Genomic DNA, 25,591 nt, shown 5'->3' on the forward strand with positions numbered 1-25,591 from the left:
CGTTAAAGAAAGCCCTTACATCCGATCCGGTACTGTGTCACTTCGATCCAGACGCACCCACCATCATTCACACGGGCGCTAGCAGCCATGGTTTAAGTGCGGTTCTCCTGCAGCGTGACATCTCGCGCGAACACATCGTTGCTTACGCTAGTCGTGCTCTTACCGTTCCATAGAATAACAGCACAATCACCAAGCAGGAGTGCCTTGATTTTGTTTGGGCAGTGCAAAAAGTTCGCCCGTGTCTCCACGGCCACCACTTTACTGTCGTTACCGACCATAACACACTGTGCTGGTTCGTCATTGAAAAACTTATTGGGTCGCCTTCGTCGCTTGGGGCTTCTCTTGCAGGAGTACGATTTTGATGTAGCGTAGAGGTCTGTAAGAAAGCACCAAGACGCCGATGCCCTATCACGCTGCTCTGGCCAGCGAAGATAACTCACCATCGCGGCTCCAAAACGACACCGCCTTTACAATCGAAGAGCTAAGTTGGCTATCATCCGGCGTCCCATCCGTCCTCATTTCGCACCAACGTGTCGACCTATACTGCCGCACTGTTGTTGAAGGCATCAATGGCTCTTCTCCTCCTCCAAACGCCCGACTCCGTCGACAACTTACACAATTCAAGCTTAACGGTGGTGCGTTGTATCGCTATGTTCACCACGCCGACGGAAACAAGTGGGTTCCACTCATACCACGTTCTCTGCAGTCATGCCACGCTCTCTGCAGGCTATCATAAAGCTGATGACAAAATACGAAGTCACTGCTCCTGGCCTGGCCTGTCTTCCGCCGTTGCTAAGTATGTCGCCTCCTATGTCCATTGCCAACGGTGAAAGCGCCCCATGACTGCTCCTGCTGGCTTAATACAACCACTTCCTTGTCCCGCCTTACCTTTTGAAGTCGTTCGAATAGACTTGTACGACCCTCTTGCTACAACGTCGAATAGGAATCGTTGGATTGTCATGGCCGTTGACCATCTGACCCGCTACGCGGAAACAGCCACTATAGAATCTGCGACTGCCACTGAAGTCGCCGATTTCTTTCTGCGCAACATTTTTTACGCCATAGAGCCCCACGTGTTCTTCTCACGATCGCGGCAAAGTCTTTCTCGTTTCTATTCTTGACCAAGTTTTTCGTGCGTCCTACACTATTCACAAGATAACTTCTACAGTTACCATCCGCAGACCAACGGATTGACAGAACGCTTTCATCGGACCCTCTCGGACATGATCGCGATGTACATCCACCCCGACCACACGACCTGGGATGCAATCCTGCCCTTCGCGACATTCGCTTACACTACTGCTACGCAGCGCACTACCGGCTTTTCTCTATTTTTCGTCGTCCATGGCCGCTCCCCGAGTTTCACTCTGGATGTATCGTTCCTTTCGGCCCCTGCACCCTCAACAGCTCTTTTCTCTGCACAATTTTTGTTTCGCCTCGCACACTGCCGTCACCTGGCCCGTATTAACGCCGGTCTGCCCCAGGAAACTCTAAAAGCAACGACTCGTCTCGCCGTATTGTGACATTTTCCCCTGGAGATGAAGTTCTTATCTGGACTCCACTGCGCGTTCCCGGCTTAAGCGACTAGTTCACCAGTCGTTTCGTTGGACCGCACACGGTCGTCGAACTGACATCCCCTGTTCATTGCCGAGTGTGCCCTCTTAACACTCCATCTGATCACCGTAGCCGTGGGACAGAGATAGTGCTTGGATGTCGTTTAAAGCCCTATACCCGACGAATTTCATTATACTATCAGGCGGCCGCTTCCACCGCGCGAGGGAATTAGTGTGAGCGAGAAAAGTGAATGACTCTTCATCCTTTTCACATATCATCATCATTGTGCTTCGTCATCTGTATAGACCATCATCAATGTGATTTCGGCTGGAGCATGACTGAATAAAGCGGTTCTTCATTATATATATATATATATATATATATATATATATATATATATATATATATATGTGTGTGTGAATTTTTATGAATGCCCATGCACAGAAGGCTCGTTGTGTAAAAATTCGGCAGATCCGACGTACCGTGGGAATCGATGTTATGCGAAGCATGCGCGGGATGGTGACTGTAGCGTGATGTTTCACATTCAGCGAAACGTTACAGAATGACGCTAGAGAAATATGAAAGTGGTATACAGACACACATATTTGAAGAGTGGCATATGTATTATATCGAGTTGTTTGCAGTTGCGTACCGATGCAAAGAGCAACATGGGTGTTACCAACACGATACTCGTTAAGCTGATATGCAGTGCTTATGTATTCTTCAATACTGGATAGCGCGAATCCGAACAGGACAAAGAAGGAACACAGGTGCACAAGACAGGTGTTACGCGCAAGTTAGCTTCATTAAGGAATGTTTCCCTAGATATATGGCGCGCAGCCGAGTGGCAGGCGCAGGCGCACTGCACGTGCATTGCAGTCGCAGTTGCAGTTGTTGCAGTTGCGTTACAGTTGTTTGCTTATACATGTCCGTTATGACGGAGAACGCACGCACGTTCACGAACATGTGTGTATGTGTAGAAGGGGTTCTTAACAGTTCTTGAACAGTCATCATCACCGCGAACAGTGAGCACCAGCAGCTGGACCAGACTTGTTATCGGATCCGTTCGTGATCGCAGCTACGAGAGGTCGAAGTGCGGTGAAGTGTGAGATATAGTGCAGCTGGTTGAAACCCTGGATGCCTCTCACGATGAAATGATCTATGATGCTTCCTGTCCTGGACGGGGTAGCAAGGTCTATTGATGCCCTGTCCACATCCAAGCCGTCTTTCACGCAGTATAAGGACCAGGAGTTGTTGGGTCTTTAAAAGTCAATGTTGAAGTCACCGGTAATGATGAGAGGCCGGGTTCTCTCGGCAGATTTACTGCAGGGAAGCATTCACCACGGTTTTTATGTAATCCACATAATCCACGTTGCGGACCACGTGGACGAGTGGATGGTCGTTGAGCGTCTTCCAGGGGTGTTCGTGTCTTCAGCTCCCTCACTTTCCTTGCGTCGGCCGCGGTGGTGTAGCGGTTACGATGCTCAGTTGCTGACCCGAAGGTCGCGGGTTCGATCGGCCGCGGCGGTCGCATTTCGATGGAGGCAAAATGGTAGATGCGCGTGTACTATGCGATCTCCGTGAAGGTTAAAGAATACGAGACGGTCAAAATCTCTGGGGCCTTTCGCTATGGCGTGTCATATTCATATGGTTGTTTTGGGACATAAAACCCCAAGAATTATCATTAATATTATCACTTTCCTTGCATGTCAATGTGTGTGTTCGCCGTTACTGTGTTCGTTGAGACTGTATCACATGTGGCACATACCCGCCTACCATGAACTCTGGTACGCGGGTATACGCCACACGTGATTGGGAGAAAGGGTTTCATGACATACGCGACATGTGTTTTGCGTTATTCATGTCATGACCAGTGAATCATGTTCCTCGTACACTAATACCCTGCTATACTAATTTTGATATATTACAACTTATGGAGACGACCAAGAGAGCGCCCAGACGTAGGCGGCTAGCTAGCTAGCTAGCTAGCTAGCTAGCTAGCTAGCTATCTAGATAGATAGATAGATAGATAGATAGATAGATAGATAGATAGATAGATAGATAGATAGATAGATAGATAGATAGATAGATAGATAGATAGATAGATAGATAGATAGATAGATAGATAGATAGATAGATAGATAGATAGATAGATAGATAGAAACGGCCAAAGTACCTGAGGTTGGCTAAGAAATGTTTTGCATTTAAAAGGCGCTGTACTTCGCAGATACACAGGCCACTACTGAGGGTAGCGTATACAATAATAGAGTGGAACTGTCAGCGGAGGTGCAAATCAAAGTCCACAAAAAGGGCCGGAGCGGTGACCACTCTTTCCTCTTCCTCGCCATTTCAAAAGAATAACGACAGTGCCTCGAGTGCTTGAATTTGCATGTACACTGGTACGTCTCTGTAGCGTGGCGCGTTGACGAAATTAACCAAACATTAATATTAAAAGCTTGAAAGATGCCGAGAAATTACAAAGGTGCGCAAACGACCCCCAAAGCAGCACCACGGAGTTCAAAGGATGCTAAGGAGCTACAATATCGCTAAGGGCTGCTTAAGTCGAAAAGTCAATTTCTCCGCCAGGAAGAAGCAATGAGATCGACAGCAACAAGTTGGGATATCATCAGAAACACTAGCAGCTTACTCATTTAGCAAGCACGGCCGCAGCAGCGAGCGATGTGACCTGCGTGCGGACTATGGTTTCGAGGCAAACTTGGCGATGAAATCGCATGTAGAAAGCTATGAGCCAGTTGTCGAGGCCTCCCCATGATATAAGCGCCGTAGCACAGAGGAACACGTCTTTTATGTCAAACTACAGAGCCGGTTACATGCAGCTCAACTCCTGCTAAGGACGGACGGGGCGACTGCCTTTAAAGCGCGCCCTTGGACACTGTGCACCATCTCGCGGGTGACAGTGAACAAGTCTCTGCCAAAATGAAGCACTTTAGAGATCTGCGAGCCACGAGCGGTAAATGGTGTGTATATATATATATATATATATATATATATATATATATATATATATATATATATATATATATATATATATATATATATATATATATATATATATATATATATATATATCGCCGTTAGTATGCTGGAGGATGCTGAAATCAGCGAAAGGCCGTGAGCGAAATTGGTGTCATAAGCTAAATTACGCTTATGGCATCATTAATCGAGAGAAGAGCGAGCCAGTTCTAGTTGACTGATACCTCTTTTTAAATTCCATGCTGCATTTCGCGCTATAAGGTTTGGCTGACATGTTTGCAGGAGCTCCAAGTATTAATCGGCAGCATTTTCTGACCATCTTAAATAAGTGTTGGGGCACCTTGAAGTATTCAGCAGTTTTTCATGCTACGTCAATGAAAGTATAGATTTAAAAGCACAATTTACGAGCCACAGGTAACAGAAAATTTTCTGTCAAGTTTCCATAAATGGCCAGTTAGTGAATAAGATCAGACGATTTCATACACTTCCAAGGTATTTGTTGAAGAAGCTGCGCACATATATTGCCATTCCTATACCGAACAAATGAGACCAGTAAAGATTTCCAGAGATCCGTGTAGCAATTCGCAGAACAAAAAGTGAGTGCATAATATAATGAAGGCGAAGTCTAATAAACGTTTTAAAGGCAAAATATTTATTTCGTAGTCACAGCTGCTTTTTCAGGCCTAGATAAGAAACTGTACACTGCGTGTAGCAATGTACAGTATTTTCTCGCAGATAACCCACCCCAGCATATAACCCGCATGCCTAACTTTATTTAACTCTACAAAAGGAAAAAAAAGAAGCTTTGAGGACGCTTAAGCTTTCCGGACGCTTGAGAGGACCGTGTTCTTATTGCCTTCCCAATCGCTATCCTGCCTTCGCTTCTAGGTCGACACCTAAACCCTGCCGCAAGGAGAGCCAAAGTGCGTATGCGCGCCGGCTCCTATATTCATGCACGCTGCGCGACGAAACACGGCCACAGGGCCGGCTAATTATGTTTAAAAGCGCGCCCGTGGGCCCTTTGCGCCATATCGCGGGTGATAGTCAAGCGGCTGAAGAACTCCGAGATGTGCCCACCACCAACGCTACATGTTGTATATAAATATCTCACTAGAGGACGTATGCATGGTAGCCGAGTGGTTAAACGTATCGCGCTACGGAGCGAGGGATCGCTGGTCCGAATTTCCAAACGCACTCCAACGACAGATTATCTATAATTTTTTTATTTGCACCTACCTCGAATTTTCGCTCACGGACAACGCAAATTTTTCGCTCACAACCAAACGCGCCGACGCCACAGACACCGGAATTCCTGCGAAACGAGCTCATTAACGGTGTCGCGTTAAAAGAAGCGTATATCCCCTACATAAAACACGCACCCGCACGTTTTAAGGACATTTTCCCGTTTTTTTTGGTGCGGGTTATATGCGAGAAAACACGGTACCTTGCCTCCTACGCAATTTCCCCTGCATTATAATTTTTCTCGCCAACACATACTTTGACCCAATTCAAGGCAAACACAGGCAGCTGTATTTGACTTGGTTGAAAGCGTAATATGTTATATAAAAGCCAAAACATCTTGTGATGAATAATGTTACTCTTCGTAATAATTTGCAGCGACTACTACGACGACACCGGCCCCTACAACACCTAAGCCAAGTAAGTTCGCAGTTATTTATACATCTGTTTTACATGTGACTGGTTTCAACGGACATTCACTGGAATTTTTCTTACCTTTGCGCGCATGGGGTCTCCAAGTTGTCTATATATACCTGAATGTCATGTGTAAGAAACTTCAGTTGAAATCTAGCGTTGTCCTGTGTTCCTTCTTCTCGTCCACGTCTCTTTCCCTAGTAAAGATGTCCTATTATTCACGTTACCAACTAGTCCAACTTTCCGCCTTAAACGTAACCAAAACACGCAGGCTGATTATTTGGATTTAGAACAACTCTTTAGAACGATTTGAAATAGAGACACGCCGTAACTGGACACACATATGGTACGATTGTTTCGTTTTAAATGATTGTCAAAGACAAAATTTTACATAAGAGAAGGCGGGAACCTTGTTTTACAATAGGCACATGCTATGCGCGAATGAAAACACTTCTTTTCTGAACAATCGCTTCAAAGTTTGCTCCCGGAATAAACCCGGCATTACGCCGGCATATGCTGGCACGCACTCGAAGAGACATGGGCGACTGAGAGAGGAGGCGCCATCGCCGCCGTTGTGTCGACGGCGAGCCGCGGCGCCACGGCACACAGCATATACATAGGGTACCGAACGCCAGTCACACGATATATATGACGTATATGGCGCCGTCTTAAACACAGAAGCCAATCGAAACATGCTGCACGAGGGTCAATTGAGTCGTGCAAAAATGTTAAATCTCATTTTCTGATTATACCTTCCAAATGGGGTCAAATCAATAACCGAAGAGAGTCGGGATGCCGTGAGCCTCTTTAATTTTTTTCCCTTAGAGTGCATCTCAGGACCAGCGTGCCTCACGAGCACGTGTTGGGACCCTTCACCCATCACGGGGCCAACAGAGTGGCGTCTCACTTTGCTTTCCTCTGTACACAAGCTACGATCGCTTAAGCAAAGAAGCAGCCTGCGTGAATTGAAATGATTTCTTGTCAAAAAGGTTATTATACCCAGCTGTGTGAGCAGACGAAGTTAGGAAACGCTTACAGCAAGTTTAAGAAAAGTGGGTGAAAATAGCCTAGAAACCTTTTTTTTGTCAGCGATTGCTCGCAAAGACGCATGCCTGTTCGCAGTGATCGCGATCGAAGGTGGGGCCCAACAGAAACCATTGCTTAGCAATGCGCCGAATCGCTTCGCCATACTAAGCTAACAATCCTACATTCAAACGTTATCCAGTATAAGTACCTAATTAGGAAAGTTTGATCGACTGTAGTTAATACCGATTTATTATTCAGGGTGAAAGATCATTAGTACTTGAAAGAACGTGAGCTTGGGCATGTTGGTAATCCATCTGAACACCTATAGCGCTCCGAAGGGACAGGAACACAAAGCGTCCACGTCGTTTCTTTGTGTTCCTGTCCCTTCGGTGCGCCATAGGCGTATCTTGAGTCTTTAGTAATTGTCACATCGCTCGAATCTCCTCGTGGAGATTCGAGCGATGCCTTGAAATACTCAAAAAAAGACGGTCATGGGCAACAGAAAAAAGAATTCGGCAGATCCCACGTACCGTAGGAATCGATGTTATGCGAAGCATGGGCACGAAGGTGGCTGTGTCGCAATTTTTCACATTGAGCGAGACCTTACGGAATGACGCTAGAGAAATGTGCAAATGGTATACGCAGACACATATTTTCAAGAGTCGAACATGTGTTATATAACCAGTTGTTTACAGTTGCTTAACGACGCCAACAGCAACATAGGTGTTACCAACACATGACGCAGTAAGTTGATATGTAGTGCTTATATCCTTCAATACTCGATATCGCTAATTCGAATAAGACAATGAAGTGACACAGATGCACAGGACAGGCGCTACTCGCAACTAAGCTTTATTCAGAAAAGTTTCCCTTGATTTATACACAGCCGAGTGGCACGAGCAGGCACACTGCACGTTCGTTACAGTAACAGTTGCAGTTGTTACAGTTGCGTTACAGTTATATGCGTATGCTTATCCGTTATGACGGAGAACGCACGCGCGTTTCACGAACTTGTAGGTAGTGTGGAAGGGGTCCTTGGCAGTTCTTGAATGAGGTCATCATCACCCTGATCAGGGAGCACCAGCAGCTGGACAGGACCTGTTATCGGATCCGTTCGTGATCGCGGCTACGAACGGTCTAAGTGTAGTGAAATGCGAGGTATAGTAGAGCTAGTTGAAATGCAGATGGCTCTTGCGAAGAAGTGATCTATGATGCCTCCTGTCCTGGACGTTGCACCGAGGTCTTGTGATGCACTGTCCACATCCAAGCCGTCTTTTATGCCATCTAAGAACCACGCGTTGTTGGGTTTCATAAATCAATGCTTAAGTCACCAGTAACCATGGGGTACATGGTCCTCTCGACAGTGTTACTATAGGAAGCATTGACCCGGGTTTTTGCATAATCCACGTGGTTGAAGTTGCGGACCACGTGGACGAGTGGATGGTAGCCCAGCGTCTTTCAGGGGTGCTCTGTCTACAGTTCCCTAACTTTTCTTGCATCCGCCGCTGTGGTATAGCGGTTACGGTACTCGGCTGTTGACCCGAAGGTCGCGGGTTCGATCCCGGCCGCGGCGGTCGCATTTCGATGGGGGCGAAATGCTAGAAACCCATGTACTGTGCCATGTCAGTGCACGTTAAGGAATACCAGATGGTCAAAATTTCCGAAACCCTTTACTACAGCGTCTCTCATAATCATATCGTGGTTTTGGGACGTAGAACCCCAGCAATCACTGTTATTATCACTTTCTTTCCGTGTCAGTGTATGTTTGAGTTACTGCGTTGACTGAGATTATGCTATCACCTGAGGCACATACCCGCATAACATGAACTGTAGTGTACGGGTATGTGCCACACGTGACTGAGGGAAAGGATTTCATGACGTACGCGACAGGTATTAAACTGCTCAGCGCAAAAATTTAACACGGCACACATACGAACGACGAGGACAAGCGCAGACTTCCAACTGATTTTTATTACAAAAACGCACTCATATATAGGCTACAGACCAGAATAAGATCACATGCTTATCCAGGCACTTAAAAACAGAAACCAAAAACCAAAAAACCAAAAAGGCAAGAAAGAACCCCCAAAGAACCAAGATATCACCTTGGGACACCACGTGCCGAAGAATTCAAATACGTCAATTCTTTTTCCGATAAGGAAATGGACGGTTTACTGATGTAACTTCCTTGAGCTATTGTTGCGGCCTCAATTATGCTTCTAGTGCCTTCGTTAGGCTGCGTCGCGAGAACACTTACTTTTTCGAACAAAGGCTGGCATCCGCATTCAGAACAATGAGAAGCCAAAAAACCGTCCCTCCCAACATTTCCTACTTTTTGGCCATGTTCCTGTAGTCTTACATTTAGGCACCTGCCTGTCTGACCAACGTACCTTAGTCCACAAGACAAGGGTATACTGTACACAACTCCCCTTGCACACTCAACAAACTTTTTTCGGTGCTTAATTTGGCAATGGGTCGCGGAACTTCCTACAGGACTAGTTCGGACGCACAACTGAGACAGTTTATTTGGCGCGGAAAAAACTACCGACGCACCCGCTCTTTGGCCTATCTTTTTGAGTTTATGTGAGATGCCGTGTAGATACCGGCATCTGCCGGTATCTATATGCCGCAACAATAGCTCAAGGAAGTTGCATCAGTAAACCGTCCATTTCCTTATCGGAAAAAGAATTGACGTATTTGAATTCTTCGGCACGTGGTGTCCCAAGGTGATATCTTTGTTCTTTGGGGGTTCTTTCTTGCCTTTTTGGTTTTTTGGTTTTTGTTTTTTGTTTTTATGTGCCTGGATAAGCATGTGATCTTATTCTGGTCTGTAGCCTATATATGTGTGCGTTTTTGTAATAAAAATCAGTTGGAAGTCTGCGCTTGTCCTCGTCGTTCGTATGTGTGCCGTGTTAAATTTTTGCGCTGAGCAGTTTAATAATGGAATACCAACTAGACCAATCCCACACTTTGCGACAGGTATTTTGCGTTATTCACGTCATGACCAGTGAATCGTGTTCATTATACACTCATCATATGCTGTGCGAATTTTGGTATATTACAACCTATGAAGACGACCAGGAGAGCGCCCAGACGTAGGCGGCTAGCTAGCTAGCTAGCTAGCTAGCTAGCTAGCTAGATAGATAGATAGATAGATAGATAGATAGATAGATAGATAGATAGATAGATAGATAGATAGATAGATAGATAGATAGATAGATAGATAGATAGATAGATAGATAGATAGAAACGCCCAAAGTGCCAGAGGTTCGCTAAGAAATGCTTCGCATTTAAAAAAAAATTGGCCGCGTATCTGCGTGCTTCGCTGCAAATGTCGTGTAAAGACGATAGAAGAGGCGCTGTGTGAGATATGGACGCCATCTGGCAATACGCCGGGAAACATGAGTGCTGTGTTGCGTGCTGGTAGTCCCGGCGCAGCAGAAGGCGAAGACCGGCGGTGACCAACGCGACCGGCGGGGACGCCAGCCAGCCCGAAAACGCGGTTTGGCGCGAAGCGCTGAAGCAGAGAAACGTCCGCACTCAACGAGTACTCTCCACACACTCTTTTATTTACACGTCGCCTGGGTAAAACAGGAACGCCAGAGCGGCGCCCACAACCGCCAGCCTGAAGGCCGCCCACAACGCTGCTTTTTCATTTTTTAAATATTTTTTTTCACCTTCTTGGCCTTCTCAAAACTAAAGTTTTTCAACACCAACCCATGGCATTCGTACAGTGCAATACAGAACCGAAACCGAAACACAACCATGAGCTCGTGCGAAGGGCACGGAGGAAGGCAAATTTCAGCGCAGTCGCATTTTCAGCTTTGTTGAAACAGCGCTCACTAGACGACGACGAAGTAAAAGAAGGCACAGGACAGGCAGCGCCTGTCCTGTGCCTTCTTTTACTTCGTCGTCGTCTAGTGAGCGCTGTTTCAACAAACATGAACGCATACCAACTCGCTCACGCTTCTATTCTTATGCATTTTCAGCGCAGCTTAAGAAACTAGGGTCCTTAAAATTACGTATGTATGCATTTTCTATTAAAGGAACACGCCACCTAATACTTACCTAGTGATGTTGCACCTCAGATATGCATGATATTTACTTTTTGATCGACAACGTTCACAAGTATGAACAGCCGTACCAGTGCAAGACGGCTGGCCCTTGGGCAAGTGGTTCAACTTTGGCCGAGTGGCTGAATCGAGGGACGTGCCGACAAACAGAAAGACAGACAGACAGAAAGACAGACCAAAATTTCTGCGTTTAAGTTCCCCAAGAAAGACTATCGTCTTTAAAAAAATCACAGCATATCCACGGAGTGAATGATGATGAGTGGGCGAAGCTGCGGAGGTTCATCGGTAAACCTTGAATCTTCCGTGAATTCTGCCCAGTACATCATCACCGACGTGAGATCGGGCGCGTTTATACTAAAGGTTCGATGAGTTATGACGATTTGCAGCTCACTTGAATTTTACATGTACGCTGTGAATTTTCATTGTTTAGAAAACCATCGCTTTGGAAAAATCTGGCGTCTTTCGTTAAGCAGCTGGCGTCTTTTCGTTTTGCTTTAGAAACATCTGGCGTTCTTTCGTTTTGCTTTTACAAAACATCTGGCGTCTTTCGTTGGTTTATTTCATCAATCAACGGCGTTTTGAACAAAATTTTATTGTTTAATCACGCACAGGAGAAATCTCACCAGACACTACCTTGGAGGTAAACAATGGCTGCTAATGGGAATGAGAGAAAGAAGTCGGCTTTTAGCTAACACTTACACTTCTACTTCTACTAACGTTTCCTACTGGAACATGCCAATGGCTGCTAATGGGGAATGAGAGACAGAAGAATTCGGCTTTTAGTTAACGCGCACGCTGCGAATTTTTTATTGTTCAACAACGCACAGGAAAATCTCCCCCCGGCACGACCTTGGAGGTCAAAGCGTAAGACTTGTTACGGACTACGACTACTACTACTACTACGACGACGACGACTACGAGGGACGAACGGGTGCCGCCTTAAGGAGCTTCGCCCCTAAAAAAAAGTTTCTGCATGATGGCACATAACGTTTGCGGAAGGTGCGCGGATGGTAGCAAGGAAGCGTCTAGCTTTCTTTTTAACTTTTCTGCGAAAGACTGGTTTGTATGACACATGTTGAAATAAACTGCATACAAAGAGTCACTCAGGGGAAGCGATTGCCCACCAGGTTTACCAGGTTACGAAAGCGTGTTCAATTGGGCCACTCGGAATGGATTCATATTGGGTACAGCGCAAAAACGGACGAAACATAGGAAGAGCAAACAGCGGTTGTTTGTGTTCTTTATACGTCCTGTGTTTCGTCCATTTTTTTCGCGCAGCTTCCACAAAGATTGCTACCAGGTTAACCCCTCCTGTGGCAAGATCAGCTTCACCACTACCATTGCCACTCGTCCCGATGACTATACTTGTATACGGTAACGCCCCGTTAAGGTAACAGGAGGGTGGCTACCATGTTTATCAAGCAAAGGCGGATGACCTCACTGCCCAAATGGGCGGCCTTGTTCCCTGCTGACTTGAGATGCCGTTAGTGGCACGCTCTCCAACTCAATGACACAGCAGCGTTGGGGAATTGACGCATTATCCCGAGCAGAGGGGAGAGGTCACCATTAAAAAAAATGCGGAAGAAGGAAGCGATACCAATTTGAAGCAGCAACGCCGCAAGGCGCGACAATCAGTGGGAGCGGCTCAAGTGCCCTCTCCGAATAGTGGTGGTAATTTATAGTTGGCAGAAATTAGTACTGTGTTATCCCGAAACCGCGATCACTCTCCTGTCTGTCCACGTAAGGTTCGTGCCATTGTATGCGCAAATACCATGCTAACCATGGCGAAGTCACTCTGGTGATCATGTCATGCCTGTGCCTACAAGCTATAGATGATACTAATCCCGGCCGCCTCTAAAAAGCCCTTATATGTTCTTGAGCAAGTAAGGCCACGACAATTCACCAAATTCTATAGCCGGCTTTTTCTATTTATGTATGTTTACAATTCTTTGTTTCACACTGCTACAATACATAGCTTGCAAAAGGATGGCATTGTTTTCATAAGCAATGGTAGTCCTGAGTTCCAGAAGAAGATAGGAGTGTTCGTACAAGATTGATTACCGTTTTGCGGTGTACTAATTTTCACGAGGTTATTTCCACGAATAACAGGCAATGCATACAATGAAAAGAAAGGTTTGGCTACAGTGTTATTATTCGCTCATCTTTGTATCTTCTAGGCGGTTATCAGGGACCACATACTAGGTTTTTCAGGCGTGCGAAAATGCCTATGCTTTTTTGAAGACCTTGTTGTTTTACACTGATATACCATCAGTGAAGTTACCCACCCAGCGCTAGTGCGTTCCTTAAGCGCAGCTAACGACTGCCAATTTTTTCAATGAATGACCTTTACCTAGAAGATAGACACTGGCACCTAATATTATCCATGCTCATTGATATCTTGAGAAAATCTTCGACCGCAGCTGGGTGGCTAACTTCGAGGTCTACAGGAACATTTTTTCGTGTGTAAAAACTGAGGCACAAATGAAGAACCACGTCGCAGACAGTGCAATAATTTTTCAAAATGGCTTTACTGGCTCAGATGTGATAGAGTAGATATTTCTACATGGCAGCCTCTCCAGAATAATTTGAAAGATCTACACTCTTGACGGAAAACTTTAGAATTTCTTTGACGGCCGGACACAACTGCATCAAGCCACACTGCCCGTCGTTGTGCTCCAGAGGAGCTAGTTGATTCCTACCCAACATAAGCACTGCAATCGCGTCTGTCGAAGGCTGCTACTTTCACTTTGGGTATATCGCAACATTCACATCGCCATTTATTACTATACGCTTAGCCTACCTGAACAGGTGAAATACGCGACAGCTGCTGACCTTGCGTGCTACATATACGTACATATATTCGACGTTTGTACAGAAAGAAAACACGAGAATCGACTGAGCAAATATGAAAAAGTGCACTACAAAGCGAAGTGTGCACGGTCGATCCTTTTTGCATTTTGACGTCCCTCGCTTCGTGCTCCGCCACAGTTAAGGTAAAAAATTTAGCGCCAGCTAGCAAAGGAGCCTGTATTATTGAGTTAAAGTCGTTCAGTACAATCGTTCAATATATTCCTTCAATATATCGGCATCGTTGGTAGTGAGCAAAAAATCGAGTTAGATGCATAGAAATAAACAGTAAAAACTTCGGTTCGAGTGGGAATAAAACACAGGCCGCTAGCGTGGCAAGCAGGCGTTCTACCGCAAAGCCGCGCCATTTCTTAGAACTACATATAAAAAAAAACACCCTATACGAATGTCATGTAATGCGAGGAGTGTCCTTGAACGCATGTAATACTGCGTGGCAGAGACGTAGAATTACGCCAGGCGTCAAGTAATGCGGATCTCACAACGAGCCAGAGGCTTAAAGGTCAACTCAGTACAAAACGCTCAGACATATATACCGTCGAATGCCGCCTTGTTGGTTTAGTTGATCGCGCATTTTGATGCAAAGTCAGGCTGCGGCAGTGCGGAAAGTTCAATAGTATTTTACAATTAGCACCCTAGGGTGCTATGCAGGATGGCCCGAGTTTGGCAAAACTCGGGATCTTTCCGAGCTCTGGCGACACCCCCTTTTGAAAGAGCTAATAGTACGAGAAGGTGAAATCCATCCCTCAGCGCGCGCTCCGTTCCATTGGTTACGATGGAACGCGGCGTCACGTCAAGGGCGGTCGAGAAGGTTGGGTGGTGTCGTCAAACTTCTTTCATTTGTTTGTCGTTCCACTGAGTGCACAAGTGCACCCATGCAAGAAAAGTGGCAGAAAGCTCTACTAACTATATTTTCTGTGTGTGCACGGGCCGTTTGAATTCATTTTCAAGCGTTTAATGTCTGCACTAAGTATCCTTTAGGATAATCAGCACCGTGTCCTCTGAGATTAGTTCCGACCGAGCGCCTTATAACACGGCGGCTAGAGCTAATCGCCGAGGCCACGTGTATAATCACCATGGTTGGCTTGTACATTCTAGCGCGTTGCTCGGCCGGCGTGCGCCCTCGTCGTTCCCTTCTTCATCGTCTGCTCGCTCCCAGAGCACGTGCGCCCGGTTGATTAGCTAATTGGCTGGGCGGCATACCTAGCTAAGTCAGGACGTGCTATGACGAAGCTGATTAGGCAAAATCATGCTAAGGCCGAGCTAAGTAAGCCATGTCTTACTAAGACCATCCCAATGAAGCCGTGTAAAGCTAAGAACAAGGTAACTGAGATCATGCGAATTAACACGACGCTAATTAAGAGCGTGTAATTGAAACCAAGATAATCAAGACCTTACTAACCGAGATTGTGTTAATTAGGGTCGTGCTAATTAGGGTTATGCTAATTACATCTGTACTGTTCAGGACCGTGTGAATTAAGCCTAAGTAATTAATACCGTAGTAATTAAGACACTATAAATTATAGTTAAGTAACACGGCGCTAATTAGTAGTGCGTTAATTAAGATCGCGCTCATTAGAATTATGATAATTACCTCTGTACTATTCAGGACCTGGCGAAATAAACCTGTGTCATTAATGCCGCTGTAATTAAAACATAAACAATTTGTGTTAATTAACACCACAATAATTAGGAGCGTGCACTTAAAACCGAGGTAATGAAGACGTTACTCACTGAAGTGGTGTTAATTAGGACCGTGCTAATTAGTATTATGCTAATTACCTCGGTGCTATTCAGGACCTTGCGAATTAAACCTGGGTAAATAATGTCGTGGTAATTAAAACATTAACATTTAAGAAAAGACATTCAATATCATGTTAGTTAAGACCTTCCTAATCAATAGCACCAATATTGAAACCGAACTGACACGGTCATTACTCCGAAGCAGGCCAAGCATACTGAGTAGACGAGCCAATAAAATGCTCCAAGGAGTTAGGTGATCACAAGCTCCTCCGATGGCTCCAGCCTTGCACAAGTAGTGCAAGCTGACCAAATTATTTTATATGCCAAGAAGCCGCTGAGTAGCGTCCACCGCAAACAACACTGGACAAGCACACAGGTACTATGACAGTTACGAGTTGAACTGGGGCCTTTTCAGAATCAACGAGTTTGTGCCCGAGTTCAGGCGTCAATCAATTTGATTGACAGACGCCCGCGGCGAAGAGCGGGTCCGCCCACCGCGTTTCCTCTTGCCGAGGAACAGTGCTCACGACGCAACGCCAGCGAGCGGCACGATTCATCTATGAGCCTAATCGCACAGACTATGCACATACGCACGAAGAACTAAAGGTTATATCATCACGTGGCTACGATGTCTCGCATTCACTTTCACCGCTCTCATGACGTACCACTGACAGCTATGAAGCAAGAGCCCCTGGTGGGATTTTCGGCGAGAACTATTTACTTGTTTACTATTTACTTGTTTGTGGAGGCATTTTTCTACCGTTTCGCTACTACAGAAAAATCTTCAGACGTGTAATGTAAGTGTGGCAGTAACCTGTCCGTTTATTTATCTGTAATATTCCAGAGAAGCGAAACGAGCTGCACCAGAGTGCTGCGCATGCGTCCTTGTTGCCTTCGAGAGTGAAAATTTCCATGCCGCAGGTGGAACAAAAGAATTTTCCGAAAGAAGACAAACGCCCACGAACACGCCCGTGGGAGGCGCGATGATCAGTTGGCAAAAAGAGAGCGCGACAATCACGCTGACGTCGCTGCACTGTCAAAATGTTGACTGAGTGGTGGCGCTGACGCGTTCGCACGCGGTGTTCCTTTGAAAACCGCCGCAAATGCCGCACATGCGTACGTGACGCCATGCTCGTTCTTGTAGCCGTTTTTATCAACGCTGCTATCGCGTGCTCCGCACTGTCTTCCTGTCATGACCACCCTAATGCAAGCTCGGAGCAAACTCGTGTGCCCGAGAAGCTCGGGCCATCCTGCATAGCACCCCTAGTCACAGACATAATGCGGAATAACAAGCTTACAATACGATATTGCACTGTTTTTATTTTCCACTGTACACAAGACACCTCGAAAACACTGAAAAGCTTACTGTGATTCGTATTAAACCTATGTATACGTTTTCTGATATTTCGCTTGTTCTTTGGGCCATACTTGATGCTAAGGTTGTACCCATATTTCAGTCAGCTAACAAATACTCACCGGCAAATTACCGTTGAATATCATTGATATCTATCTGCTGTAAAATGCTAGAACATATAATTTTATCTAATGTCTACAGCCATGTGGAGGCTAACAAACTTTTTTTCATAAATCATCACGGATTTCGAAGGAATTTCTCATGCGAGACACAATTATTCGAATTAACAACCGATTTAAATGCTAACATGGACGAGAATCTACAAACTCATTGTGCTTTCCTAGATTTTTCAAATGCGTTTGATCTCGTAGCACGTCGTCGCTTGCGGTTGAACTTGTCTGCTCTAAAACTAGACTCTCTGACCCTAACATGGATCCGTAATTTTTTGTACAATCGTCAGCAATTCGCAGTAGTTAATCACTTTTCATCTCCTCTTTCTAGCGTTACTTCAGGGGTACCACAGGGGAGCGTTCTTGGGCCGTTATTTTTTCTTATATACAATAATGACTAACCGAGCAATATTTCCTCACACGTGCGCATTTTCGCAGGCGACTGCATTATTCATCGTCCTATTAAGACTAACGATGATCACGAAATCCTCCAGGGAGATCATGAACTTGTTTCTCTTTTGTGTAACACATGGCTAATGAAGCTTAACGTTTCGAAATGTAAAATCATTTGTTTTAGCCGAAAACGTACTGCATCTACATTTATGTATCATATGAATAACACAAATATCTTGCTAGACAAAAAATATAAATATCTCGGCGTATATCTAACTTGTACCCTTTCGTGGTCAACTCACATTAAGTACATTTGCGCCAATGCTGCGAGATCATTAAGCTACATACGCCGCAAGTTACATAATTCTACTAACCGTATTCGTAAACTAGCTTACCTAACAATTGTACAACCTCAGCTTGAGTACGCAGCATCAATTTGGTCTCCCAATCAGAAATACCTAATCGAAAAACTCGAATCTGTAGAAAATAGGGATGCACGTTTCATTTCACGCTGTTGTGAACATAACATAGGCACTACACAAATTAACTCGACTTATCACTTCATCCTTTGCATGTTCGTCAGGATATCGCCCTGTTATGTTGTTTCATAGATACATCTATAACACAGCGTTATCATTTTTGCAACTTGAAACTCCACAATATAGGTCACAACATTTATACGATCAGTCTAATTTCATGCGCATTTACGGGAAGTCTAATTCATTTAACTATTCCGCTCTTCCGAGAGCCATTCGCCTCTGGAACGACCTTCCTAACACGATAGCTTTCGTAAGTAACCAAGTTAACTTCAAGCACCTACGAACCACACATTTCTTAAAATATTGATTTATATCATGCCCATTACATTGTTCTTTTAATAGCCTTATTGTTATTTGTGAGCAATTTTACGTTAAATGTTTTTTTGTAATAGCCAAGCTATGCCGCTTTCGTTCTTTATTTATACTGCTCGTATATTAATGTGCAACATTTTGTTGTGTAAATGCGCTGTCGTAATTGAAAGTGTTTGTTTTCCTTGCCTCTCTTTATTATATAACGTAATCGTCACTACATTCCCGCATAAGTTACTGTAACATTTTTTTCTGTTCTCATTCCCTTATGTATTTACACCCGTTCATTTTCTACACTGTTCAAGTGTAACCTTTTCTTTCATTACCCGCCTTACGCAATGCCTCCAGGGGCCTGTAAGGTACTTTAAAAAATAAATAAACAAATAAATACTTGGCAAGGAATGAAAAACTGCAGTAGGATGCCATCGCCTATATGAAAATCTAGCAAATTAAAAGAAATACTATTCCTTGTGTTCTTGCAGTCATCTGCCGATATAATACTTCATCGCGTTCGCTAGGTATGACAGCGGGTCAGTTGTATAATAACACGATGCCATGTGAAAGGGCTATTTGTAACGGAACAACACACAACGTTACAATTGAAAGGTAAGTTTGCGCAGCATTGTTTTTCCTAATATCTATCTATCTATCTATCTATCTATCTATCTATCTATCTATCTATCTATCTATCTATCTATCTATCTATCTATCTATCTATCTATCTATCTATCTATCTATCTACTGACATGAAAGGAAAGGAAAAGCTCTGTGTGGCGAACTCCTTTACTGCCACCATTCAAACGTGTGGAGTACGAGCAATGTAATGAACCCTTCAGCATGTCCAGTACTTTCCTGTTATTAGTCACCACCAGCTATTGAGATACGTGTCGCAGAATGCAGCGCCAGAGCGCAGGGGTGTGTGAGGCGTGTAGACTAGAGACACCTCTCGCTCTTCCCACTGGAAGAGCTGCGCTATCGAGCTGTCCTTTAGCTGAACGCATATGAAGTCAATACTAGATGACTAGTTAAGCAGAACTCACCTTATAACAGCTCGAGGCCTGCGTCGAACACGCAGCACACACACAGCGTAAGTTGGAGGAGCGGTTTTCACAAAGCCCGTTGTAAACTCTCGGAGAGTTTACAACGGGCTATGTTGCGGGGTGGAGAAGTACCGACAGTTTCGAGGTACCAACAATTCACGATAAACGGCAGCGCACGCTGGGTTAAGACAGAAACACAAAACACGAAAAAAAGGACGACACAAGCGCTGAACTTCAACTGATCTTTATTGACCACCACAGTTGCTTAAATAGCATCTTGTTGCGCATGCGTGTAGCATCTGGCAGAGCAAGTTCAATAGACAATCCCATGAGCAACAAAACCCAGAAGCCGCGATCAAATCACAAAGCAAAAGCGAAAGATTACAAAATAAAAACCCGATAAAACGAACACCAAAAACCAAACCACATCACGTGTTAATACCTAAAAACTTCCGCTCTTTTGAAGATAGAGCAACCGATGGGCAGCTAATGCAGTCTTCCCTCCTTTCAAAATTTCTGCCGCTTCAAAAATTTCACGTGCAATTTTGCCTTTTTCCCTACACACCACCCTCGTGTTGCCCAACGTGGGTGCGCAGCCGCAGTCCCTGCAGTGAATGGCAAGGTGGCCTGCATCTTTCTTGGAGCAGTGATAACTGTGCTCTGTGAGCCTCGTGTTGAGGCATCTACCCGTTTGGCCAACGTACACCTTATCACACGTCAGCGGTATAGAATATACGACACATTCGGTGCAGGTGACGTAAGGGTTCCTGTGCTTTATCGAGCATGCTTCCCTCTGTTTACTCTGCGAATAGGCCTTTTTGCAAAGGGCTGACAGCCGCACCGGCGCAGAGAACAACACGTCCACACCAACCTTTCGGCCAAGTTTCCGTAGGTTGTGTGACACAGTGTGGACATAGGGAATCACAAGAACCTTTTCTGGGCGGAAGCGAGCGTCGTTGCCACCAGAGGCTGCGGCGGAACCGCTCCTGGAGCCTTTAAGCAGTACTTCCGCCACTGACGCCAGAAGGGCCATCGGGTACCCTGACTCACGAAGGCGGTGGGTCTGGATGAGAAAACTTGTCTCACATCGGTGGATGCACGATTTAACTAGGGCATGATGAAAACATGACCGCGCAATTGCTCTTTTTACTAGCTTCGAATGGGCCGAATGATATGGAAGAACTGGTTTGCTGCCTCTCGGTTCATAGCTCCAACACACATGATCGGCACAGCAGTACAGACCAAGATCTAAAAATCTTATAAAATTATTCTTAGGTACCTCATGAGTTATCACCAAGGGCCTGAGGCATTCTGTAAACACTTCAATAGTGCTGCACATGGCATTGTCAAAACCTTCTTCGTCATAACATAACAGAACTAAAAAATCGTCAACGTACCTAAAAACACGGACAACCTTTTGATAGTCAAGGCGTTCTTTAAGTTTCTTGTCGCGTACAGCAAGGTACAGGTCACTCAGGATTGGGGCTATGCATGATCCGATACAAATTCCGTTTTTTTGTAGGTAAATGTCACAATTCCATTCTGCAAAGGTGGATTTGAGGTACATAGAAATTAATTCTAAAAATTGACTGCAATGGATCCCGGATTCGTTCTGAAACTTCGTAGCGCCGTGCCTGTCTAAGCATTCGCTGACACTTGTCATTAGATAATCATGCGGGATGCTGTAATACAAGTCTTTTATGTCAATAGAGAATGCTAGGTGACCTTGATGAGAGTGCTCAGTTAAAAAATGTATTACTTCTTCGGAGTTCTTAACTCTGAAGGGGTCATTAATAGGTAAAATCCTTAATTTTTCTTGCAAGAAGCTTGCTAACTGCTTCTGCCAGGTATTGCTCTCAGAAACAATGACCCTCAACGGACAATCAGGTTTGTGAGTTTTTGCAGAGAAGAATAGATCTAAGCTTAACTTTGAGCCTTCGCTAATACTTTTTTTAAGGGCTTCCAGTTTGAACTGGCTGCATAACTTAATCGCCCTTGATTTTGCCTTCTTCAGATCAACCTCAGGGAACTTGGAAAAGACCGTCGAAACCGCTGCTGATGCCTTTGTGTCGAATAGTTGCTTAGGAAGCACCGCAAACCCTCCTTCTTTATCTGCAGTCAACAGAAACAAAGATCTACTTTTTAGAAATGACAATGCCTTCTTAACCGGTAGATTAGCCCTTGGGCGGCTAACCCTTTCCAATAAGTCAACCCCTTCAGAAATGCAACGGTCAAACTCGGACTCGGGAGCTTTTCCGGCAACTTGCCTGACCATCGCAAGTTGCTCCTGCCTGGTTTGCCGTGGTGCCATGGCGAACTTTGGACCACAACTCAAGACTTGTTGCGCGGCCTCGGACAGCTCGGCGTTTCCCACGCAGTGAACGGGGTTTCCTGCCACCGTGTTCCTCTTGGGAACTTGTCTACGCAGCTCAGGTAGCACACAGTTCCACACCACATCGGTGCTCCGGTCAATAAGTCTGGTACACTCACGCCACTCTAGAAGTCCCGGCTTGACAAGGGTGAGAAGGAACAGATGTTCTCTTAAAGTTCGCACTTGGTGCTGCCATTCAGCACGTAGAATCTTGCACATTCGTTTCCCATGGCTGAAGGAAGGAGGAAACCCGCCAAACAATGCTGAAACCTCCGGCGGTAGAATTCTATTTCTTAAGGAAAAACCTAGGGCTCTTGCCTTGCACGAAGCAGCTGCTATGAGGGTCACGATGCGGATGGGATTGTCCAAAGTATGCGGTGGTAGGCGGCCCGAGTAACTAGAAATAAACTTGCTTAAAACGTACTTGTGGGCCAGTTGGTTGGTCATATTCACGATGACCAACGGCAACGACGCTCGCTTCCGCCCAGAAAAGGTTCTTGTGATTCCCTATGTCCACACTGTGTCACACAACCTACGGAAACTTGGCCGAAAGGTTGGTTTGGACGTGTTGTTCTCTGCGCCGGTGCGGCTGTCAGCCCTTTGCAAAAAGGCCTATTCGCAGAGTAAACAGAGGGAAGCATGCTCGATAAAGCACAGGAACCCTTACGTCACCTGCACCGAATGTGTCGTATATTCTATACCGCTGACGTGTGATAAGGTGTACGTTGGCCAAACGGGTAGATGCCTCAACACGAGGCTCACAGAGCACAGTTATCACTGCTCCAAGAAAGATGCAGGCCACCTTGCCATTCACTGCAGGGACTGCGGCTGCGCACCCATGTTGGGCAACACGAGGGTGGTGTGTAGGGAAAAAGGCAAAATTGCACGTGAAATTTTTTGAAGCGGCAGAAATTTTGGAAAGAAGGGAAGACTGCATTAGCTGCCCATCGGTTGTTCTATCTTCAAAAGAGCTGAAGTTTTTAGGTATTAACACGTGATGTGGTTTGGTTTTTGGTGTTGGTTTTATCGGGTTTTTTTATTTTGTAATCTTTCGCTTTTGCTTTGTGATTTGATCGCGGCTTCTGGGTTTTGTTGCTCATGGGATTGTCTATTGAACTTGCTCTGCCAGATGCTACACGCATGCGCAACAAGATGCTATTTAAGCAACTGTGGTGGTCAATAAAGATCAGTTGAAGTTCAGCGCTTGTGTCGTCCTTTTTTTCGTGTTTTGTGTTTCTGTCTTAACCCAGCGTGCGCTGCCGTTTATCGTGAATATGACCAACCAACTAGCTCACAATTACGTTTTAAGCAAGTACCAACAATGTCATAATTCATCATTTTCTGATGTAGGGACGTGCCCAATAAGCGTCTCGAAAGCAATACGCGCCCCTACGTTGCATACTTTGGTGATGCTGTGGCTGATGATGGTGAAGAATTATGGCTGAGTCTTTTTGTAATGGGGGAGAAGCTTTGAATCACCCACTTGTTAAGCAATTCACATGGTGTGGCTCTTGGTGCGGTTCTATTCTCTTCCACAAATTTTTATATCTGTTAACAAGATTCTTCATCACATATGATACTGTCACCGGGTTTTAGTGGATAAGCAGCGGTGCAAACTTTACAAGGCGTGATACAAGGACATCACGTAAGAAGCACATCGACCCATGTTGGACACCGCATCGCCACACGTTGAACTTGGCTGGTTGTTTGTGTTCTTCCAAACTTTCCGCGCCTTCCAGCTTTCCGCGCCTTCACACGCCGATCCACGGAGTGTTGGTGACTACCGTGGTCGGTACAACAGTCACAGGCGACACAGCGGCCATCACCTTTTCTGCTGTCTTCATCGACGTTCATTTTTTTCTTAGTGAGTTTACAAGCACAGAAATGCCCAATAAAATGGCGGGAGGACGAGCACCGCTGTGGCATCGGACACGTTATCCGAAAGTTGTACGTTTGGTTCCTACCAGCAGCAAGTTTTGTCTTCGTCCGCTTTAATTTTTTTTACATTTGTGTCACAATTGTTACACTGCAGCTTATACCTTCCTATATACTGTTCCTATACATATAACTCCCCTATACTTTCATTGGCTCCGTTGGTTTCATTAGGTTCCACATGGTATAGGTGAATGATGACCTGACGTTGTGAGTTGATCACCACTTCGCAATTTTTTGTAATTTGTGACTACATTACATGGGGAATATGATGACATCATCATGTCACGTCATCAGTTGGCATCGCTGCTTGTTCAAATGAGCGCCAATCCCCTCTGAACTGCCACAATGTGCGATGTAGAAAGCTTCAAGAAAAAAACGGGGGGGGGGGGGGGCATTGCAATTGACTGAGAGCACCATCTTCAAGGGCCACTCACCACCCCGAATTCAAAGACGGTGACTGGCTTCTTCCTCGCCTTCACTATAGCTTTGCTACAGGCGATATCTCTTCCTCACCACTTATTTCTTAAAAGCACGTATACAATGCCAGCGCTAGGCGTGGAGGCTATCGGGATCTCGCGCTTGTCGGCTACACGCTGTTTTCTCCGAATGCGCAGTCCAAAATACACAAAATGAAGTGAAATCTCTTGATGGCGCACGAAAGTCATGCGAGACAAGGAAGAACGGGCGTGCGACTGCACGGAATTGCAGTGCGGCGTACAATTCACACTCGATATTTCGCATACATGTACCAATCGATAGTATTTACCATAATGACGTCACGTGATTCCCGGTTCCTGCGTCACGATGTCCGCAAGAAAGACGAGAAACGCCAGGAGAGAATAACGCGCTGGTTTTTTTTTTTTGTACTTTAGAGGCTGGTGAGGGGCCCTTTAATGCACGTGTCTCAAATTGCGCCCCATTACTTCTTCCAAGAAGCCTGGTGCCGATTGTACAATTTATTGCATTACGAAAATGCAGCATACTACCGAACTTTTATTGCGTACGCCATCACTATATATGGAATGAATGAGTTGCACTAGATTTCCAAGCGGTGCTCGGAGGCCAGAAGCTATAAGCCAGACTGGCATGTAGCATTATTTTCTGAAATCGAATAGGAGTACTATCCTTCATTCAATGTTTCTTTTTATTTATTTCTAATGACTACTTACCAAAGGTCGTCGTGATTGAACCAAATAATTACCAGTTTGACATTGAGTAGCACTGACAATTGGGCGGTACCAATGCATGGATTTAGAACGGCGCAATAAGGCAGACGAAAAGACGAACGATCACATAAATTCGGTGCTTGTGTTCGTGTGATCAGTTGTATTTTAGTCTGCCTTGTTGCGCTGTTCTAAATCCATGCAGTTGAAGACATCCAAGAATCGATGGGTCTTCGTGCTCCTACAAAAGAAATGTAATCTTTTTTTACTCGTACAGGATATGTTACACGACGGAATGTATAGCATCAGTTATTTTCATGGCAATTAAAACGCTTACTTCTTAAAGAATGATGAGAATAATATTAGTTAATTGCGCGCTTCTGTGAGCTAAAGCACGTGGGACTAGAGG

General features: G+C 45.2%; 1 protein-coding gene across 1 annotated transcript; it reads right to left on the reverse strand.

Moving 5' to 3' along the window:
• Positions 1-19,535: 19,535 nt before the first annotated feature.
• On the reverse strand, positions 19,536-22,531 carry LOC125759085 (uncharacterized). Its single transcript, XM_049417339.1, has 4 exons — positions 22,403-22,531; positions 21,943-22,222; positions 20,585-21,825; positions 19,536-19,664 (listed from the first exon to the last, which is right to left on the reverse strand). Exons 1-4 carry the CDS (start codon positions 22,529-22,531, stop codon positions 19,536-19,538), a joined length of 1,779 nt encoding a protein of 592 aa, XP_049273296.1.
• Positions 22,532-25,591: the final 3,060 nt, after the last annotated feature.

This window comes from Rhipicephalus sanguineus, chromosome 7, assembly GCF_013339695.2.
Source record: "Rhipicephalus sanguineus isolate Rsan-2018 chromosome 7, BIME_Rsan_1.4, whole genome shotgun sequence".
Lineage (NCBI taxonomy): Eukaryota > Metazoa > Arthropoda > Arachnida > Ixodida > Ixodidae > Rhipicephalus > Rhipicephalus sanguineus.

Coding starts and splice junctions, on each gene's coding strand:
- LOC125759085 (XM_049417339.1), bottom strand. CDS start 22,531: ATGACCAACCAACTGGCCCACAAGTACGTTTTAAGCAAGTTTATTTCT. Junction 22,223..22,402: donor TAGCAGCTGCTTCGTGCAAG/GCAAGAGCCCTA, acceptor ACCCTTGTCAAG/CCGGGACTTCTAGAGTGGCG. Junction 19,665..20,584: donor TACGGAAACTTGGCCGAAAG/GTTGGTGTGGAC, acceptor ATATGCGTTCAG/CTAAAGGACAGCTCGATAGC.